Source organism: Penaeus vannamei, chromosome 24 (assembly GCF_042767895.1).
Source record: "Penaeus vannamei isolate JL-2024 chromosome 24, ASM4276789v1, whole genome shotgun sequence".
Classification (NCBI taxonomy): domain Eukaryota; kingdom Metazoa; phylum Arthropoda; class Malacostraca; order Decapoda; family Penaeidae; genus Penaeus; species Penaeus vannamei.
In genome coordinates, this window is record NC_091572.1 from 25,458,122 (window position 1) to 25,473,121 (window position 15,000).

Below are 15,000 nucleotides of genomic sequence, written 5' to 3' on the forward strand. Positions count from 1 at the left end.
CTTTACATTGCAACTGCCTACCATGGTGTTTGACAGAGGATCGCACCTTTTATTTGTAAATTTGCTACCCAGCTCTCTCTTTTTTTTAATTCAGTTTTTTTACGGTAAAAAGTATCACTAAAACCTAGCGATTATCATAAAAATGGGGAGGGATCACTGCCTACCGCCTTGCGTGGGAATCACAAAAAAGAAAACGTTTGTCGGGAACTGCGAAAAGTTTTTCAAAAAAATCTTTTGTATGCGGAGAGAGATTATGAGAGAAAGGGAGAGAATAATAATAATAATAATATTAATAATAATAGTAATAATTACCCTCTGACCATCACAGCCCGGTATGCTGGGACGGGCCTCTGAGACTATTGAGGTAAATATCATTGGTAGGTATTTGCTTCATTACTGGAGGAGCACCAAGTTCCACTAATGCCCATGGGTCAATCCGGAGATCAGTATCATGCTATAAAATGAGAGTATCGTTTTCTTTTCATCTTGTTTTTTCCCTGTTTAATATAAAATAACGAAAGGTATGCGAAAGGATGATATATAGATATATATATATCCTTTGTTCTAGTACATAGAGGAAGTATAGCAATAAGAAGTCTATAGACATAAGCAAGACTGCACGCTCCTGCAAGAAGTCGATGCAGCCTGACTGTCATTGGTTCAGCAATATCTTAAAATCTATATTGCAACGAATCCACATTAAACCTAGACACTTGTAGTGCCAAAAAACTACGTCGTGTCTTGTATTTATCCTGTTATCCGTATATTCTGTTTCATACAGCCTACACGTAAACACCAAGGCTGATAAACTTGTATTATAGACACACACGTGACATCTAGAGGAAAGTTATGAACTTTCCATGATCAAATATATCTACATATGATTATTTAATAATGCCTTAAATGTTTTTGTCAAGCAGAATACAAAAATACGCACCACGCAGTAGCCAGCGAGGTATATTTGTTTAATGTCTCGAAATACTCTGCTGGGCGTAGCGTCCAAAGAACTCAGGGCTCAAAGCCTCGTTTTCGGCCTGCGCCCGAGGATCGAGTTCTCGGCAGCGGCCCAGCACCCGACCGTGGCTCGCTCTGCAGGCCGGCGGTCGGCAGAGGCGCGCCAGAAGGCAGTGGTGTCCTTGGCTCGTGCGTCCTGCGTGGCTCGCGGCGCCGTGGTTCTCGGCTCGCCTCTCAGGCTGAAGAAGAGCCACGGCTCCTTGTATCCCGAGGCCCCGGGAGGACAGCTGACTTACAAGCATCTAACATAACGTTGCCTATCAACATCACACATTCTCTCTCGACCTAAGTTAGCGCCTATGTTTGACTCATAAGGAGCACGTTCGTGAAGTTGGAGTTGTTGAACTTGAAGTGCCTCTTGTCGTAGAACTTGAGGAGGGCGGGGCTGTAGGGGTGGTTGTCCTTGAGGTGGAGGTAGTGGCACTCGGGCTCCCCGGTGGTGTGGCCGCACTCCTCGCACACGTAGACCTTGGAACGGCGCTCCTTGTAGGCGTAGCTGTGCTGCACGCCGTGGACCTTGAGGCAGTGGGACTCCAGGGAGCACCGCTGGGTGAATGACTTCTCGCACAGGTTGCACTTGTAAGGCCGCACACCTGCAGGAGGAAATCAAATCTGTCATCCCCTTTTCCTCAGAGAACAAAAACAAAAACAAAAAGACCGTGCATTGCAATATCATTCCTATTGTCTTCGCATCGTCCACTTCACTTGTTACGAGAGACTTACCAGTGTGAGTTCTGGTGTGGCGTTTGAGATCGAAGGTGTCGTTGAAGCCTTTGCCGCAGAAGGTGCACAGGTATCGCTTGACGTCCGAGTGGCACTTCATGTGGCGGTTCAGGAGCCTTTGCAAGCTGAAGGTCTTCGAGCACACGCGGCACACGAACTTACTGCTGTCGTCTTCAATAACTGGAAAAGAGAGGAAGAAAATGAATAAAAATGGGAAAAAATGGAAATGAAACTGCGATGATAATTTGATCACCCGACCGTGACTCATCCAATCATATGATATCAGAAAAAAGCTTCAAGACGGTTGTCTCGGGCAAAGGGCGCGGCCGTACCTGGCGGTGGCAGCTTCTCGTTGACGTCCTGCCTCGGAGTGTCGGTCGAGGGCGCCAGCGGGTTCTTGATGCCGTGACCTCCGTTGACGAACTCGAGGGGCGTGTCCTCCGGAAGCCCCAGGCGTTGCTGCAATATGGACACTCGAACCTGAAGCGGCACTTCATGCTGGGGGAAGGGAGGAGGGGCAAAACCTCAATGGTGGAATCCAAGTGACTCTCCGAAGTGAATCGTGACTAAGTTCATTGACTTTCTTTTTTTGTTTTTATTAAGAAAAAAGATGAACAGAAATTTCTCTAAAGTGGCTAATTGAAAATAAACAGAAAGCGGTGCAGGTATGGGGGCGGGGTGGGGGAGGGTAGCGTAGTATATATATAAAAAAAAACGTACGACAGACGCCGCTGTACAACAGGTGTGGGCGGTGCGTGCAGAGAAGCGGGGCTTACCTGTATGTCATGCAGCGGCGGGGAGGAGGCGTCCATGATGGAACTGCCGCCGGGGGAAGGGCGGCTCGCGTAGTTGGTCTGGTACTGCGGCGACGTCGGCGAGCGCTCGTTCCAGCCGCTCTGGAGGTCCGTCGACGACACGAGCGGGACCTGGAGGGAACAGAGACGAAAGTGTCAGGAGGAACGTGAAGAAAAATGGGCAGGAGAGTAGAAATGGTGAGGCAGTGTCGTGGGAGTAAGCTCTCTTGCTTTGTTTGGCTTTTCTATCATTATGAGAAACGTCATCATGAAATCAGGATGAAAGCGCTGGCCTTACCTGCGTCTGCGTGGTGAGGGGCTCGTAGGTCTGCGCCTCGGGGGGCGAGCGGAGGGTCGTCGTGGCGATGGGGAGCGGCGAGGTGGCGCTGCTGAGGGGCGGGGACACGGGGAGCGGCGACGGCGAGGGCACGGGCACCGTGTACTGCGTCTGCGTCTGCGTCTGCATCTGCTGCTGCTGGAACTGTAGCTGCAGGGACTGTTGATGCTGCTGATGCTGTTGATGCTGAAGCTGGTGCTGCTGGTGCTGGTGCTGCATGTGCTGCAGGTGCTTCTCCCTGAAGTGCGAGGGCGCCGGGAAGGCGGGGGACGTGTCGTTGGCGGTGAGAGGGATGCTGCGGCAGTGCTCGGGCAGGGAATACACGTGCGGCTCGACGGGCGAGGGCAGGGGCGGGGGCTGGGAGGCGCTCTCGATGCTGGAGATGCCGGAGGGCATCTGGCCGCCGCCGCCGCCTCCGTCAGCGCCGCCGAGGCCTCCCTTGTCGCCGCCCAGGCCCAGAGACCCGAAGAAGGCGAGGGAGGTCTGGGACGTGTCCATGTAGCCGCCGCCGGAGCTGCTCCCGTGCTGGCTGGGGGGCGGGCCGCCGCCGCTGCCCTGGCCGCCGCCGTCCTCGGCGTTCGTGCACTCGCGCAGCCGCATGGACGCCAGCACCGGCGGGAGCGACTGCGGCGAGATCGTTCTGGGGGAGCGCGACCTGCGCGTCGTGAGGTCGTAGGGGAGGGCGTGGTCGTCGTGGTAGCGCGACGGCCGGTGGTCGTATTCCATGGGGGACGGCGCGCGCTGGTGGCGCCTGACGTCGGAGAAGGGGGGGAGGCGGGGGGACGCGGAGCGGCGGGGGACGTGGCAGTCCAGGGGCGTCTCCTGCGGCGGGCACAGCAGGTCGGGGACGGGCATGGAGGGCGAGCGGGGGCGCCCCACCAGCGGCCTGGGCAGGATGCGGCTGATGGGCGGCAGCGTGCGGCGGGGCGCCTCCGCGGCCGAGTCCAGGCGCCCGGGGCTGGCGGCGCGGGCGTCCTCGCGCCAGTAGCAGGTCTCGTCATCTGCAAGGGACAAGGGAAGGGCGTGAGGATGCTGCCGCGTACGTCTTGTTTCAGGAAGATAGCATTAGGTTTATAAATCTTTCCTGAAGTATCATAATTGTCAAGGATAAGCGTTTTCAAGATTGAAACATTGTGACCAGCTGATTAGAAATCCTGATCATTCCTGTGAGGTCACATGAAGGCACATCAGGTCAAACGAATCTCAAGAATCCAAAGATCCAAAATCCAAATAATGATCTTCGTTAGGAAAAAAAGGCAAAGAATGTCCTAATCAAAGACATTACTTGATGATTAGCACCTGAGATTCACGTGCCTCGGGATGATACAGATCGACCCAACCTGACCTGACCTACGATTTGTCCCTCGTCATATTAACAGGTCACGGACTGACTACCTGAGGGCCTTTATAAACCGCTTAGAAACACATGGAGCAAAAAAAAGAATAAATTAATGCTTTCTGAAATTTTGTTGTACAACCTAAAGTTGTGAATTAGTTATCAAATAGTCCGGGTTGTTATAAGATTGTTTAAAATGAAAAATGCTCTTCACATATTCAGATTATGTTTTCTTCAATCAAAACTATTTCAATTGATGATAGTAGTATATAATCAACATGCTGATACCTCTGGAATAAAATTATCGAGAATAGATTTCAGACCTCCATGTCACCCCTCCTCCCCCCCTGGCCCTTTGTCCGCCTCCCCTGGGGATTTGACCCAACACCTTTCCTGTGACCTTAGGTGAGGTTACTTGATTGTATCGCTCGGTGTCGGGGCGGGATTAGGAATGTAATAATGTAATTGTTGGAAGAGAGAAAGAAATAGAGAAAATGGCGTAGTCTTAGCACCTCATTTACGAATACACACATGTACGCACGCACACACATGCACACTTACGAGCGCGCTCAAAAACACACGCACATACACACACACCATGTAACTCTATCCATAATAACACGCACCGCACACTGTACCAGGTGCACCGAATGCCAAAGACAAAAAAATCCTTTTTCTTTTTCGTTATGCAAAGGGGCCGCATTGTCTCCCGGCCCGAGAAATGTCAGAACGAACGCGCCAAATCCACGACATTGTTCCGGCCGGCCGTGACGTAAGGGAATCGACCTGCTCTTTAAAAATGGCGCCGAAAGTGACACGCCAGGACGAAAGACACTCTCTCGGGCTTCCGGAAACGACGAAAACCGGAGGAAAGTGGTCGCGCGAATTCTGTCTTTAGCTCGACGTGGGCGGAAGTTTCACGGACGACGGACACGGACGTCGAAGGAAAGAGGGAGAAGGGTTGAGAAGTGAGGGAGAGAAAAGGAGGTAGAGTAAAAGAGGAAGAGAGGGAGGGAGGGATGCAGAGAGAGAGAGAGAGAGAGAGAGAGAGAGAGAGAGAGAGAGAGAGAGAGAGAGAGAGAGAGAGAGAGAGAGAGAGAGAGAGAGAGAGATAGAGAGAGAGAGCGGGGGGGGGGAGGAGATAAGGAGGAAAGGAAAAGTGAGAGAAGAGTAAAAACAGAATGGGAGAGAGGATATAAAGGGACAGGGAAGGCGAGAAGGGAGTTAGGAGTAAGGAAGGGAAGGAGATAGACAGAGAGAAATCAATAGACACAGACAGATAGATAGAGAGAGACGAGCAGCGTGACGGCGCCATCTGCGAGCGGCATCGGGACCTCCGCTGCTCACTTCCGCGTCTCGGCGAGAGAGGAAGTGGCGAGGCGCGGCGGCCGAGCCAGGCTGCTGGTCGCTCTCGGCAAAGTTCCGTTCTCTCTCGTCTTTCTTTTCGCTTCGGGACACCAAAGAGGTTTCTCTCTCCTCCTTTTCTCCTTCCCTTCCCTTCGAATGGATCTCCTCACTGGCTTTCTACCTTCTCTCTCTCTCATTATCTCCTATTTTCTCACTTCCCTTCTTCCGTGGTTGTAGCGAGAGCGAGGGAGCAAAAACGACGTGTGTTGAGGGGTGTGATTTCTGGTAACGGGATGTCGTTGGGGGAGAGGGGGAGGGGGGAGGGGAGAGAGGGAGGAAGGGGAGAAGGGAGAGAGGGAGGAAGGGGAGACTGAATAAAGCGGAAGAGGAAAACGAGATAGAGATGAGGGGAATACGTAGAGGAAGAAGGTAGACGGGAAAGAGTTGGAATGAGAGGAAAATGAAGAGGAGGAGAAGGAGGAGCAAAGGGGAGAAGGAGAGTGAGGTTGAGGGAGGAAGGAGTAGAAAGGAGTAGGGGGTTCGAGTGTTGTTTTACTACAAGTTCGACGACTTCATTCACCAACTTAGCTGCCGATACTTAGTCGCCTTTCTCGCTTTACGCTGTGTGTGTGTGTAAAAATATCAATAAATTTACACTCTATATCATTTTAATTCTTTTCTTGTTCCATTCTTAATCACTCGAAAATCATGATTTTATTCTACTTCTATTTCTAAGAAAGAATAGTAGAGTAAAGTTACTATTTTCTGTCCCAAACTTCTCTCCTTTTCTGTAAAAAGTAAAATAAATCAGCGTTAAGGAAAGCTCATTTTTTACTCTTTTACGATCCTGTAATCAAAGGCTTTCGCGAGTGAGGCGCAGTCTGCCTTCTCATTTGCATAATGTGTGGATATTCAGCCGACGGAGGAAAGCGGAACTGCGAGGCGAATACAATAGGCCCACCATCAAAAAGAAAACAAAAAATGAAAAGAAAAAAATAATACATAAAAAAGAAAGAAGGAAAGAAAGAAAGAAAAAAATATATTGTCCAGCGAGGGTGGAGGTGGGGGTGGGGTGGTGGTGGGGGGGGATACAGTGGTCATGCACGATGGACAACGAGCGTGCTGGGGGGTCGTAGCGACGGGCGTGGTGCGTGATGTATGATTTTTTTTTTTGTATGGTGAGTGGTGTCTTTTTTGTCAGCTTATATAACATGGTTTATCTCCCTTCTCCCCCCCCCCTTCACCCCTACCTCCCCACACTCAAACAAGCTCCCGTTCCCTTTCCTACAATCCTAATCTATCCTACTACCTGGTCCAACACCCCTACCCCTCACCCCCCCACTCGCCCCCCTCCAAAGCCCCTTCCTTTGCACCACAACTCCCCCCTCCCCCCATCCCCCACCTCCCACCCTCTACCTTTGCCCCCCAACCCCCCTACCCCCCTCCCATTTAATTCAGGGTCAGCAGGTTTTGGGCAAAATTTTCACGGTTTTGCATAATAAAGGGTTTGACCGGAAGTTGCACATTGCAGACTGATTGCAATATTGCGCGTTCGCGTTTGCTCTCGTTCATGTCGTTCCTTCCGTGTGTCGCTTTTGGTACTTTTTGTGGCGTTGGTCATTTTCGAAATGAAATGAGTTTTATTCATTTATTTTTGGCTAGTTTGCATGGGTTTGTTCTCTCTCTTATTATCTCTTCACATTCTTTCTGTTTCTCATTCTGTTTCTCCCTCCCTCCCCCGTTCCCTCTTTGTTTCTCCCTCTTACACTACACTCCTCACGACCCACCCCCATCACCGCGTCCTCCACCATCACCCCCCCTCCCCCTACCACCATTTTCCCCAACAGCTTCTCGTCATCCGAATCGCCAGCACTTTGGAGGCAAGTCGCATGGGGTCGTTACAGCTGTCGTGTCTAATTGCGTCCGCGAGAAAAAAATGAGCTTTTATCATACACGGAACGAGGGAGGGAGGAGGGGGGTAGAAGGGAGAAGGAGAGAAAGGGAGGGAGGGAGGGAAGGAAGGAGGTTGGGTGGAGAGAGAGAGAGAGAGAGAGAGAGAGAGAGAGAGAGAGAGAGAGAGAGAGAGAGAGAGAGAGAGAGAGAGAGAGAGAGAGAGAGAGAGAGAGAGAGAGAGAGAGAGAGAGACAGAAGCGAAAACGGAAAAAAAACAGACAGACAGAAGAGCCAGCGAGAAGAAGCGAAAGGCGGGCCTCCCTCCGCCCACGCCCGTTGACCACCCTTCCCGGGGCCGAGGTCCGTGAGCGCCGGCAGCCAAGTGGCCATTTAACTCTCGGCCGAATTCGTCGCAACTGCCGCCGAAGGAAGCGAAGGGCGCGGCGGCGGAGGGCGGGAGGAGGCCCTGTTGGCGCTCTCCGGGATGGCCTGATCGCAGGACCGGTTATCTCATCGGCAGCGCCATTACCCGGTCCCGACAGGCTGGCGAGGCATTACTGATATTGACCATGCACTACTGCTAGTCTGCATTACGACCCAAAATAACTTGTAACTCCAACGCATTGACGACCTAACGGACCCCTACGATCCTTCTATCGATTCCTCCCCTTCCAAGACACCAATACCCTCTGCCAACAGTAAAGCCCCCCCTGCCGCCCGCCCCTGCCACCACAAACCCGCGCGGTGGCAGTGATACCGTAGGTTGTGGCGTGGCCTTGAACCCGCGCCGCTGATGACAGAGGCCTTGCTCGAACCGCCCTCGCTGAAGCATTGCCAAGGAGTGTTTGCCGAGAAACCGGACATCTGGCTGCTTTCGACTTTGGGACGAAGCCTCACCTCCCTTATGTACCCCAATGCTTGTTTACCCGCCCTTCCCCTTATCTTTTTAATTTGTTTCCATAAAGTTCGTTTCTATCGCTGCTCCCCCCTCCCCCCCCCCCCTTGTCCCACACCACCAGCAACGGCAACAAACAATGGCGCAGAGCGGATGTTTCTATTCAAAGGTTTATACGGACATCCTCTCATACAAGCATGACGCGTTTGGAGTGTTTGTCATTCCACTTGTGTACAGCAGCGCCCTGTTCACGGATTTCTCGCTCCTTTTCTGTTTACGTTTTGCAAATCCGCACTGAGTGTGTGCCTCGTTTTCGATAATTGTCACCCTTGAATGAGACGCGAAATGCCGCCATATTTGATACGCTCGTTAGCCACTAATTTTCAAACTTTTCACATACGTTAATTCGCGCTGCCGTAAAGTCTTTACATTATCAAAAAATATATCTTTTTAAATGTGTGCCTCGCGTAATAAATGATGAAGGCTTGTTATTCCCCGGGTGATTATCTTAGCCAAGGTTACATAAGCCGAGAGCCAGCTTCTCAAGGTCCATTGTTATCGGGGTTGGTACCAGGTACTTGCATAATAAATGTCTTACTTGGATCTGAACGAAAAATGAAAAGTTGAAATAGAGCAGAAGACATAGCAAAATTACCCTTTTTTTGGAAATGCAAAATATCTTTTAGGTCGGCTGTGCACTGCACGGAGAAGGGAGAAAAAGAAAGTGTCCTTGGGCGATAGGCCTGTTTCCACTTCGTCTATTCGGATAAATATTCACGCGCGGATTGCCTTCCTATATATCCCAGACTTATTTCGTCATTCGCCGTTCGGGAACACTGATCTCTACGCGTCAATACTCCTTTTCTATTTATTTTTCCCCCTTTACCCAAATGGACTTCTTTTTTTCTCTAATCCAGCGACGAGTATTTAAAGCACGAAATCTCACCCAAGCGTTGACATGCGCCGTGAGTCAGCAAAGTGAGGCATAAGAAGACAGTCGGGAAGCGCAATCGAATCCCGAGTCACGCCATTTTGTTCGACTATAGAGGGAATGAAATCAAATGTGGAAGCGAATCCAATCTACGCGCCCCACGTTCTGCACATAAATCGGCGGGCGTGAACGGTTTCCACGAAGTGAGCGATGCTCTTTTGTCCATGGCGCCGGATCCCTCCTTCCCCTTTGTGGAGCTGACACCCATAGAGCGACGCGTCAGATACGCTTAGATCTCTCGCTCTTACGGTTTCGATTCCTTGGAAGTCTGTTTTTTTCTGTAAAAGGGAATCCGGAAAGGGAAAGGCCAGAATCTGGAAGGATGGAAGGATAGTGAGATTGATAGATGGATGAATACGTAAGTAAAGAGACAGATGATAGGTGATTAAATATATGGAGAAAGAAAAGACGTTTACGATTTTTCCTCGTAATTACAAATACAATAAAAGGCCTGTGTGTTGGACCCTTGAGATATAGGGCATCAGCTTATGCTTTGCGGTATCTGGAATAATGCTGTAAAAAATATATGCCCCGGTAACCGAGATCGGTACTTATCCTGCGTTGAAGTCTCCTGATAAAGATCCCCACGTTCTTGCTCCTAATAATAATAATAAATCAATCAATCACTCAGGAACGATATCTTCAATCAATTCTTTTATCGCAAGAGGCAGAAGTCACGTAAGATTTCGAGAAGGCAGAAATAAAGAGGAAAAGTCTTCGTTTGGAGGTGAAAAGGACGCAATGGCAGCAGCAGCAGCAACGGTTCTGCCCTTTTTTTGAAGTGCAGCCGGACCAACTAGAGCAGGAGGTGCTCGCGCCCGCGGCGGTCGTACCTGCTGCTGCAATGGCTTCCAGTGCAACATTATATACCTCATCAGCGTCGTTTGTTAACAGTATAAACCCTCTCGGCGGCGCGCTTTCGGAAGGCACTCGCTCGCCGTGGAGTCCCAACAGGCAGCGTAGTCGTCTCGATCCAGAGAGCCGGACGATACCGCTCCCAGCTCCTCCTGGCATGGCGAGCCACCGCAAAAATGGCCGCCGACGCCACCAGTAGTTTATGGTTGGCAGCAAAATACAAACAGCAAACCAGCCGGCTCGCCATTGGAAACACTGTTACTGCTGGAAACTGCGTGGAATCACAAGAACACTGACTTCGGCCAAAAGCGCCCGAGGCATCCCGTGAAGGTCACCTTGGGAACACCTGAGTGAAACATTCTGCGTTTCCCGAGGAATTACGTTCGCCGGGGTTTCTTGAGGACGAATGCTGCCTTCTGGGATGAAGTGTATTTTCCGGATTGCGTTTGGGTTTTTCTCTAAGGGGCTGATCGTATGGCTAATAGGGCCAGTAGATAATGCCTAAGGGTGCGTTAAATGTCCGAAAAGCGATAGAAAACGACAGAAACGGAGAGCGAATCCATAAAGCGGAGTTAACGTACAGCGAAGAGGGCGAATCACCGCTGGGAAAAAGCAAAAGTATTCAGTCGCCGTCCCAAATGTTTCGACACATTGTTGTAAAGGCAATGGCACTCCCACTACACTTCGCTCAGGATCTGCTCGCAGCGTTAATCACGATCCAAAGAACAAGGAACAGGTGGGAATGACCGACGTGTTCGTTCGCCGTGTGAATCATTCTGAATATCGTTCGTCTCCCCAACCCAAAGTTCCAATTTCTGTGTTCAGCGTCCCGTTTTACTGTGCAGTCATGCATTGGCTTTCCGTAGCTACACCTGTTGTGCTGCGATGCTACCGGTATTCGGGGAGGAAGTCGCCAGAACGTACGGTCTTTGCCTCATACATCCTCATGATTCTTGCCTCATGCCTCCGCTCGACCACCTCATCACACAACCTCCTCGTCTCCCGAACGTTCGATTCATTCTCATAAACCCTCAACTGCACGCTCCCTCATGAATTCCAAGCCTTCAGCACGCATCCTCATGAATTCCCTCATACATCGTGCCTCCACCTCATGCACGGCACACACGCGTCCGCTCATGCATTCCCTCATCTCCATCGCGGTCCCCCTCATGCATGTGTGATGACACGTTGGCACCGTTAAGCCCGGGTGGTCGAGGGGGAGGGACGCGACCCTCGCCCTTGGGACTGCTTATATCATGCCTCTCGTCTATTTTTGATCCTGCGTTTATCCTGCTGTATGATTCATTTTTATTCATTCATTTATTATCGTCCTTATAAATTGGGACAGGAGGAAGAGGGGAGGCAATATCCCTCCCTCTTCTTCGTCTTTCCCTCCCCTCTCTAAAAAGGAATAAACACGTAACTGGAAAGAAAATGAAATTTTGTAAAAAAGGAAAAAGTCCAAATAGTCTTGCTAATTAACCGCGGATGGGGTAGGAGTGGGGGAGGGAGGGGAGAGAAGGAGGAGGGGAGGAGGCGGGGGAGGGGGAAGGGGAAGGAGGCGGGGGAGGGGGAAGGGGAAGAGGCGTTAGCGAGGAAGAGGGAGGGAAAAAAATACGAAAAAAAGGAAGGCGTTTGCGGTCGGTCTCAACGGAAAGAGCGCAGGTGGTGGAAAGGCAGGTTCGTCGTGGTTCCCAATAGCAATAGCATGCAATGGAGTAATGGCGCCGAGTAGGAAAGGCCCGTTTTTATGATCATCGTCGTTATCATTGGCGATAAAATTTGCGATAACTTTCCTTTTCACAATTCGGATCGCTGGGCTTGTCGACGCAGAGTGGCAAAGGCGGCAAGATTACAAAGATGGTGGATAAGGGTAGATAGAGATAGATAAAAACAGATAGATAGAGAGGTAGATAGATAGATAGAAAGAAAGAGAGATTGAGAGAGAGGTAGATAGATAGAAAGAGAGATTGAGAGAGAGGTAGATAGATAGATAGATAGAGAGAAAGGTAGATAGAGAGAATTACACAAGCACAAATTCCCGCGACAGCAGCCGGCCTCCTCAAGCCGTAGTTCCAAGGAGCCAAACCTTCCCCGGCGCCGACCCCCTCGGGAAAAAATCCTTGGGCCAGGAACCTTCGCCGCCGAGCACCGCCCAGCGATACCAAACAGGAAGTATACCCTAACGGAAGCCCCGGAAGCCCCCCCCCCCTCCCCGACGTACAATTATGCCGTCATGCGCCCGGCGGAAGCCCTGATGACCGCCGAGACATACTGGAGGCATTCAGGGACCGACTTGTGTATGCCCCGGGGGTGACGTGCCGAGGCGGGGGGGGGGGGGGGGTAATAAAAAAATAAAAGTGTTAAAAAAGAAATGAAAAGTAAGGCGGAGGAAGATCGTGGCGACGGAGAAAGAGGTGGGGAGAGAAAGCTGAAGGAAGGGAGGTTGCATTTGGAATATCTCCCCCAGAAATAGTTTTCCCTAAACTGCTCATCGCGTAGAATACACCAAGCTCTCCCAAGGATAGAGAAGTTTTCACCCAAAACAAAAAGAAGAAGAACAATAACACCAAAGACAACAACAAACGCACGACACCTTCAACCCTAATTACGACCCGTTCGCGCGCCCGACGAAGAAGGCGAAGTAGACGGCCCACCGCGAGCGCCCCAGAAGGGCTTGGGAAGACGCCAAGAGCTGGTCCCGAGGGCGGGGCTCATCATTAACCCATATCCGCGGGTCCTGCGCCTTTATCTGTGTTGCTGACGGTGCTGTTATTCGGCCAAGCAAGCAAAGGGCGTTCGGGCGAGCATAAAGGGTTGTGTTTGCATTGGACGAGGCGAGCGCGTGGGGTTGGGAGGGAGGGGGAGGGGGGAGGAAGAGGAGGAGGAGGAGGAGATGATAGCGAGAAGAAAAAGGGGGAGTGGAGGGCGGGAAGGGAAGGAGGAAGAGGAGGAGGAGGAGGAGAAGGAAGAGAACGAGAAGAAAAAGATGGAAAACGAGGAGGAAGAGAAGATGATGAACAAGAAGACAACGAAAACGGGGGAGGAGAGCTTGCTGGAAGGGCAGCACGCCTTGACTAGGACTTAGAAGTGTTGAAGAAGTGACGTCATGTGGACATGCGAGTCGAGGAGTAGCTCGGGCGTGATGCAAGGGTCGAGGTCGAGCGTCGCAGGTGCCGGGCGGAGGCCGTGGTCGGCTGGGCATGACGACAACATCAGTATTTATACGAGGGTGTTTCCCGGGTATTCCTTCTACGACGACCCGCGCGGGCGGAGAGGTCCTTCTTCCAGGATAAAGGCGTTAATTACTCCGCCAGAGCGAGGCTGTTCCATTAACAGGATGCAAGACGAGCCTTTAAGCTGTCTCTAGGTAAGTAATCATTTATGTTAATCCTGCAACTCTATAGCCTCGCTGCAACATATCCTTCAGAGCCATTTCGCGAAGGCAGAAGATTTGCATCCCGTGAGAGCAGTACGAGGTATGGGCACCGGCGTCCCACAGGATCCCATTTGAATACATCTCCATATAGAGAGCCAAAAGACTATAAAAAAGTATCCTGCGTGGCACACCTCTCGACGCTAGGATTACACATTCGAAGTCGAGCCCCATCCTTGACTCCTGGACCCCAGAGGCGGAGGCTTGTTGGGGTCGCTTTGCCGCTTACGGGCGCGTCGTTCGGGATGTGGGGGTCAAAAAGTCCTTTTTTTCAGGGGGAGGAACCGAAGAGGTGTTTTGAATATTATTTATCTGTTTGTGATTTTACATGAATGGGCGATAACGACCTCGACCGTTTAATGAATTCACCAGCGCTGGATAATGCGGATCCTGGTTATTGTACGGCGCGACAATTCATTCCCATTGTTGTTCTGCTAAACGCACTTGAGTCCGGACCATAATATAAAATTATAATAATATAGAGAGACGGAGTTGCGTTATAACTGCAAGTCGAGTCAAGGGCAGCGCAGGACGAACTTCCGCGAGCGAGAACTGTTCACCGCTAGTTCCTGTTTAGTTCCGTGTCGCGGCGCCAGAGAGCGCATGAATTTCCTGCTCCGCTCTTTTTTGGACGGATACGACAACAATGCCAGATAATAAAAATCTGCGGCTGAAAGGGACAGAAATGTATCATTGTAGACCGCTAAAGTCACGCAAAGTCACACCAGTCCGCGGGTAAAATGGATGGGCGCAGGTACGGCGGCGGGAACTGGCACACACCCGCGGAAATGCTATCCAGGTGGATGTTGGTGGTGGTGTTGATGCGGCGTCTGCGGGGGCGCCCATGACCTAGCTCTTGCTCTGCATGAGAGACGAGGCTTCAAATATATCTAAAGAGAGAAAGAGCTTGTGTGTGTGTGTGTAGAGGATGAACTATCTATGTATATGATGGTGCCGATGGCTGTGATTGTAGGTGGTGTAAGATAATGATGCAATCTGCACTGTAATTTTTGTGGGATTGACATAACATTCTTGTACATGATGCAATGGAAACATCCGAGAAACTGAAACGACAGTCATGATACCATTTTCAGTACCACGATCCTGCGGTCACATGCAACATAAGTTCACACCCTTGAATCCACACGCAACATGCTCCACACTCCTATACCCGCGTTCCACAGAGACGAGACTCCTGTGTCGCAATACAAACCTGTTACACATGGCAAGTTGCCTAACCTGACTCCGTTTTCTTTGCGGAATCTCATTCTTACATCCTGATGTATACCTGCTCGCCCTCGCATTCCGCCTTTCAGAGAACTGTACTCGCTGTACTCTGCAGCCCTACGTGAGAGGCGCCACAGAGAAGCCCGGTGCCT

The 15,000-nt window shown here is 50.9% G+C and overlaps 1 protein-coding gene across 2 annotated transcripts in view; it reads right to left on the reverse strand.

The window, feature by feature from the left end:
* LOC113830132 (protein glass) overlaps window positions 1–15,000 on the reverse strand; it is a 28,371-nt gene that overhangs the window by 1,157 nt on the left and 12,214 nt on the right. Inside the window, exons 2-6 of one of the 2 annotated variants that reach the window (XM_070138570.1) lie at window positions 2,830–3,869; window positions 2,514–2,663; window positions 2,070–2,196; window positions 1,738–1,917; window positions 1–1,607 (exon numbers count right to left, since the gene is read on the reverse strand). The exon at window positions 1–1,607 is cut by the window's left edge and continues 1,157 nt beyond it. In XM_070138570.1, the coding sequence (XP_069994671.1) occupies window positions 1,312–1,607; window positions 1,738–1,917; window positions 2,070–2,196; window positions 2,514–2,663; window positions 2,830–3,869 (1,793 nt within the window). In that variant the 3' untranslated portion in view covers window positions 1–1,311. Of the gene's footprint in view, window positions 1,608–1,737; window positions 1,918–2,069; window positions 2,236–2,513; window positions 2,664–2,829; window positions 3,870–15,000 lie in introns of both variants that reach the window. The other variant, XM_070138569.1, reaches the window with a different exon arrangement.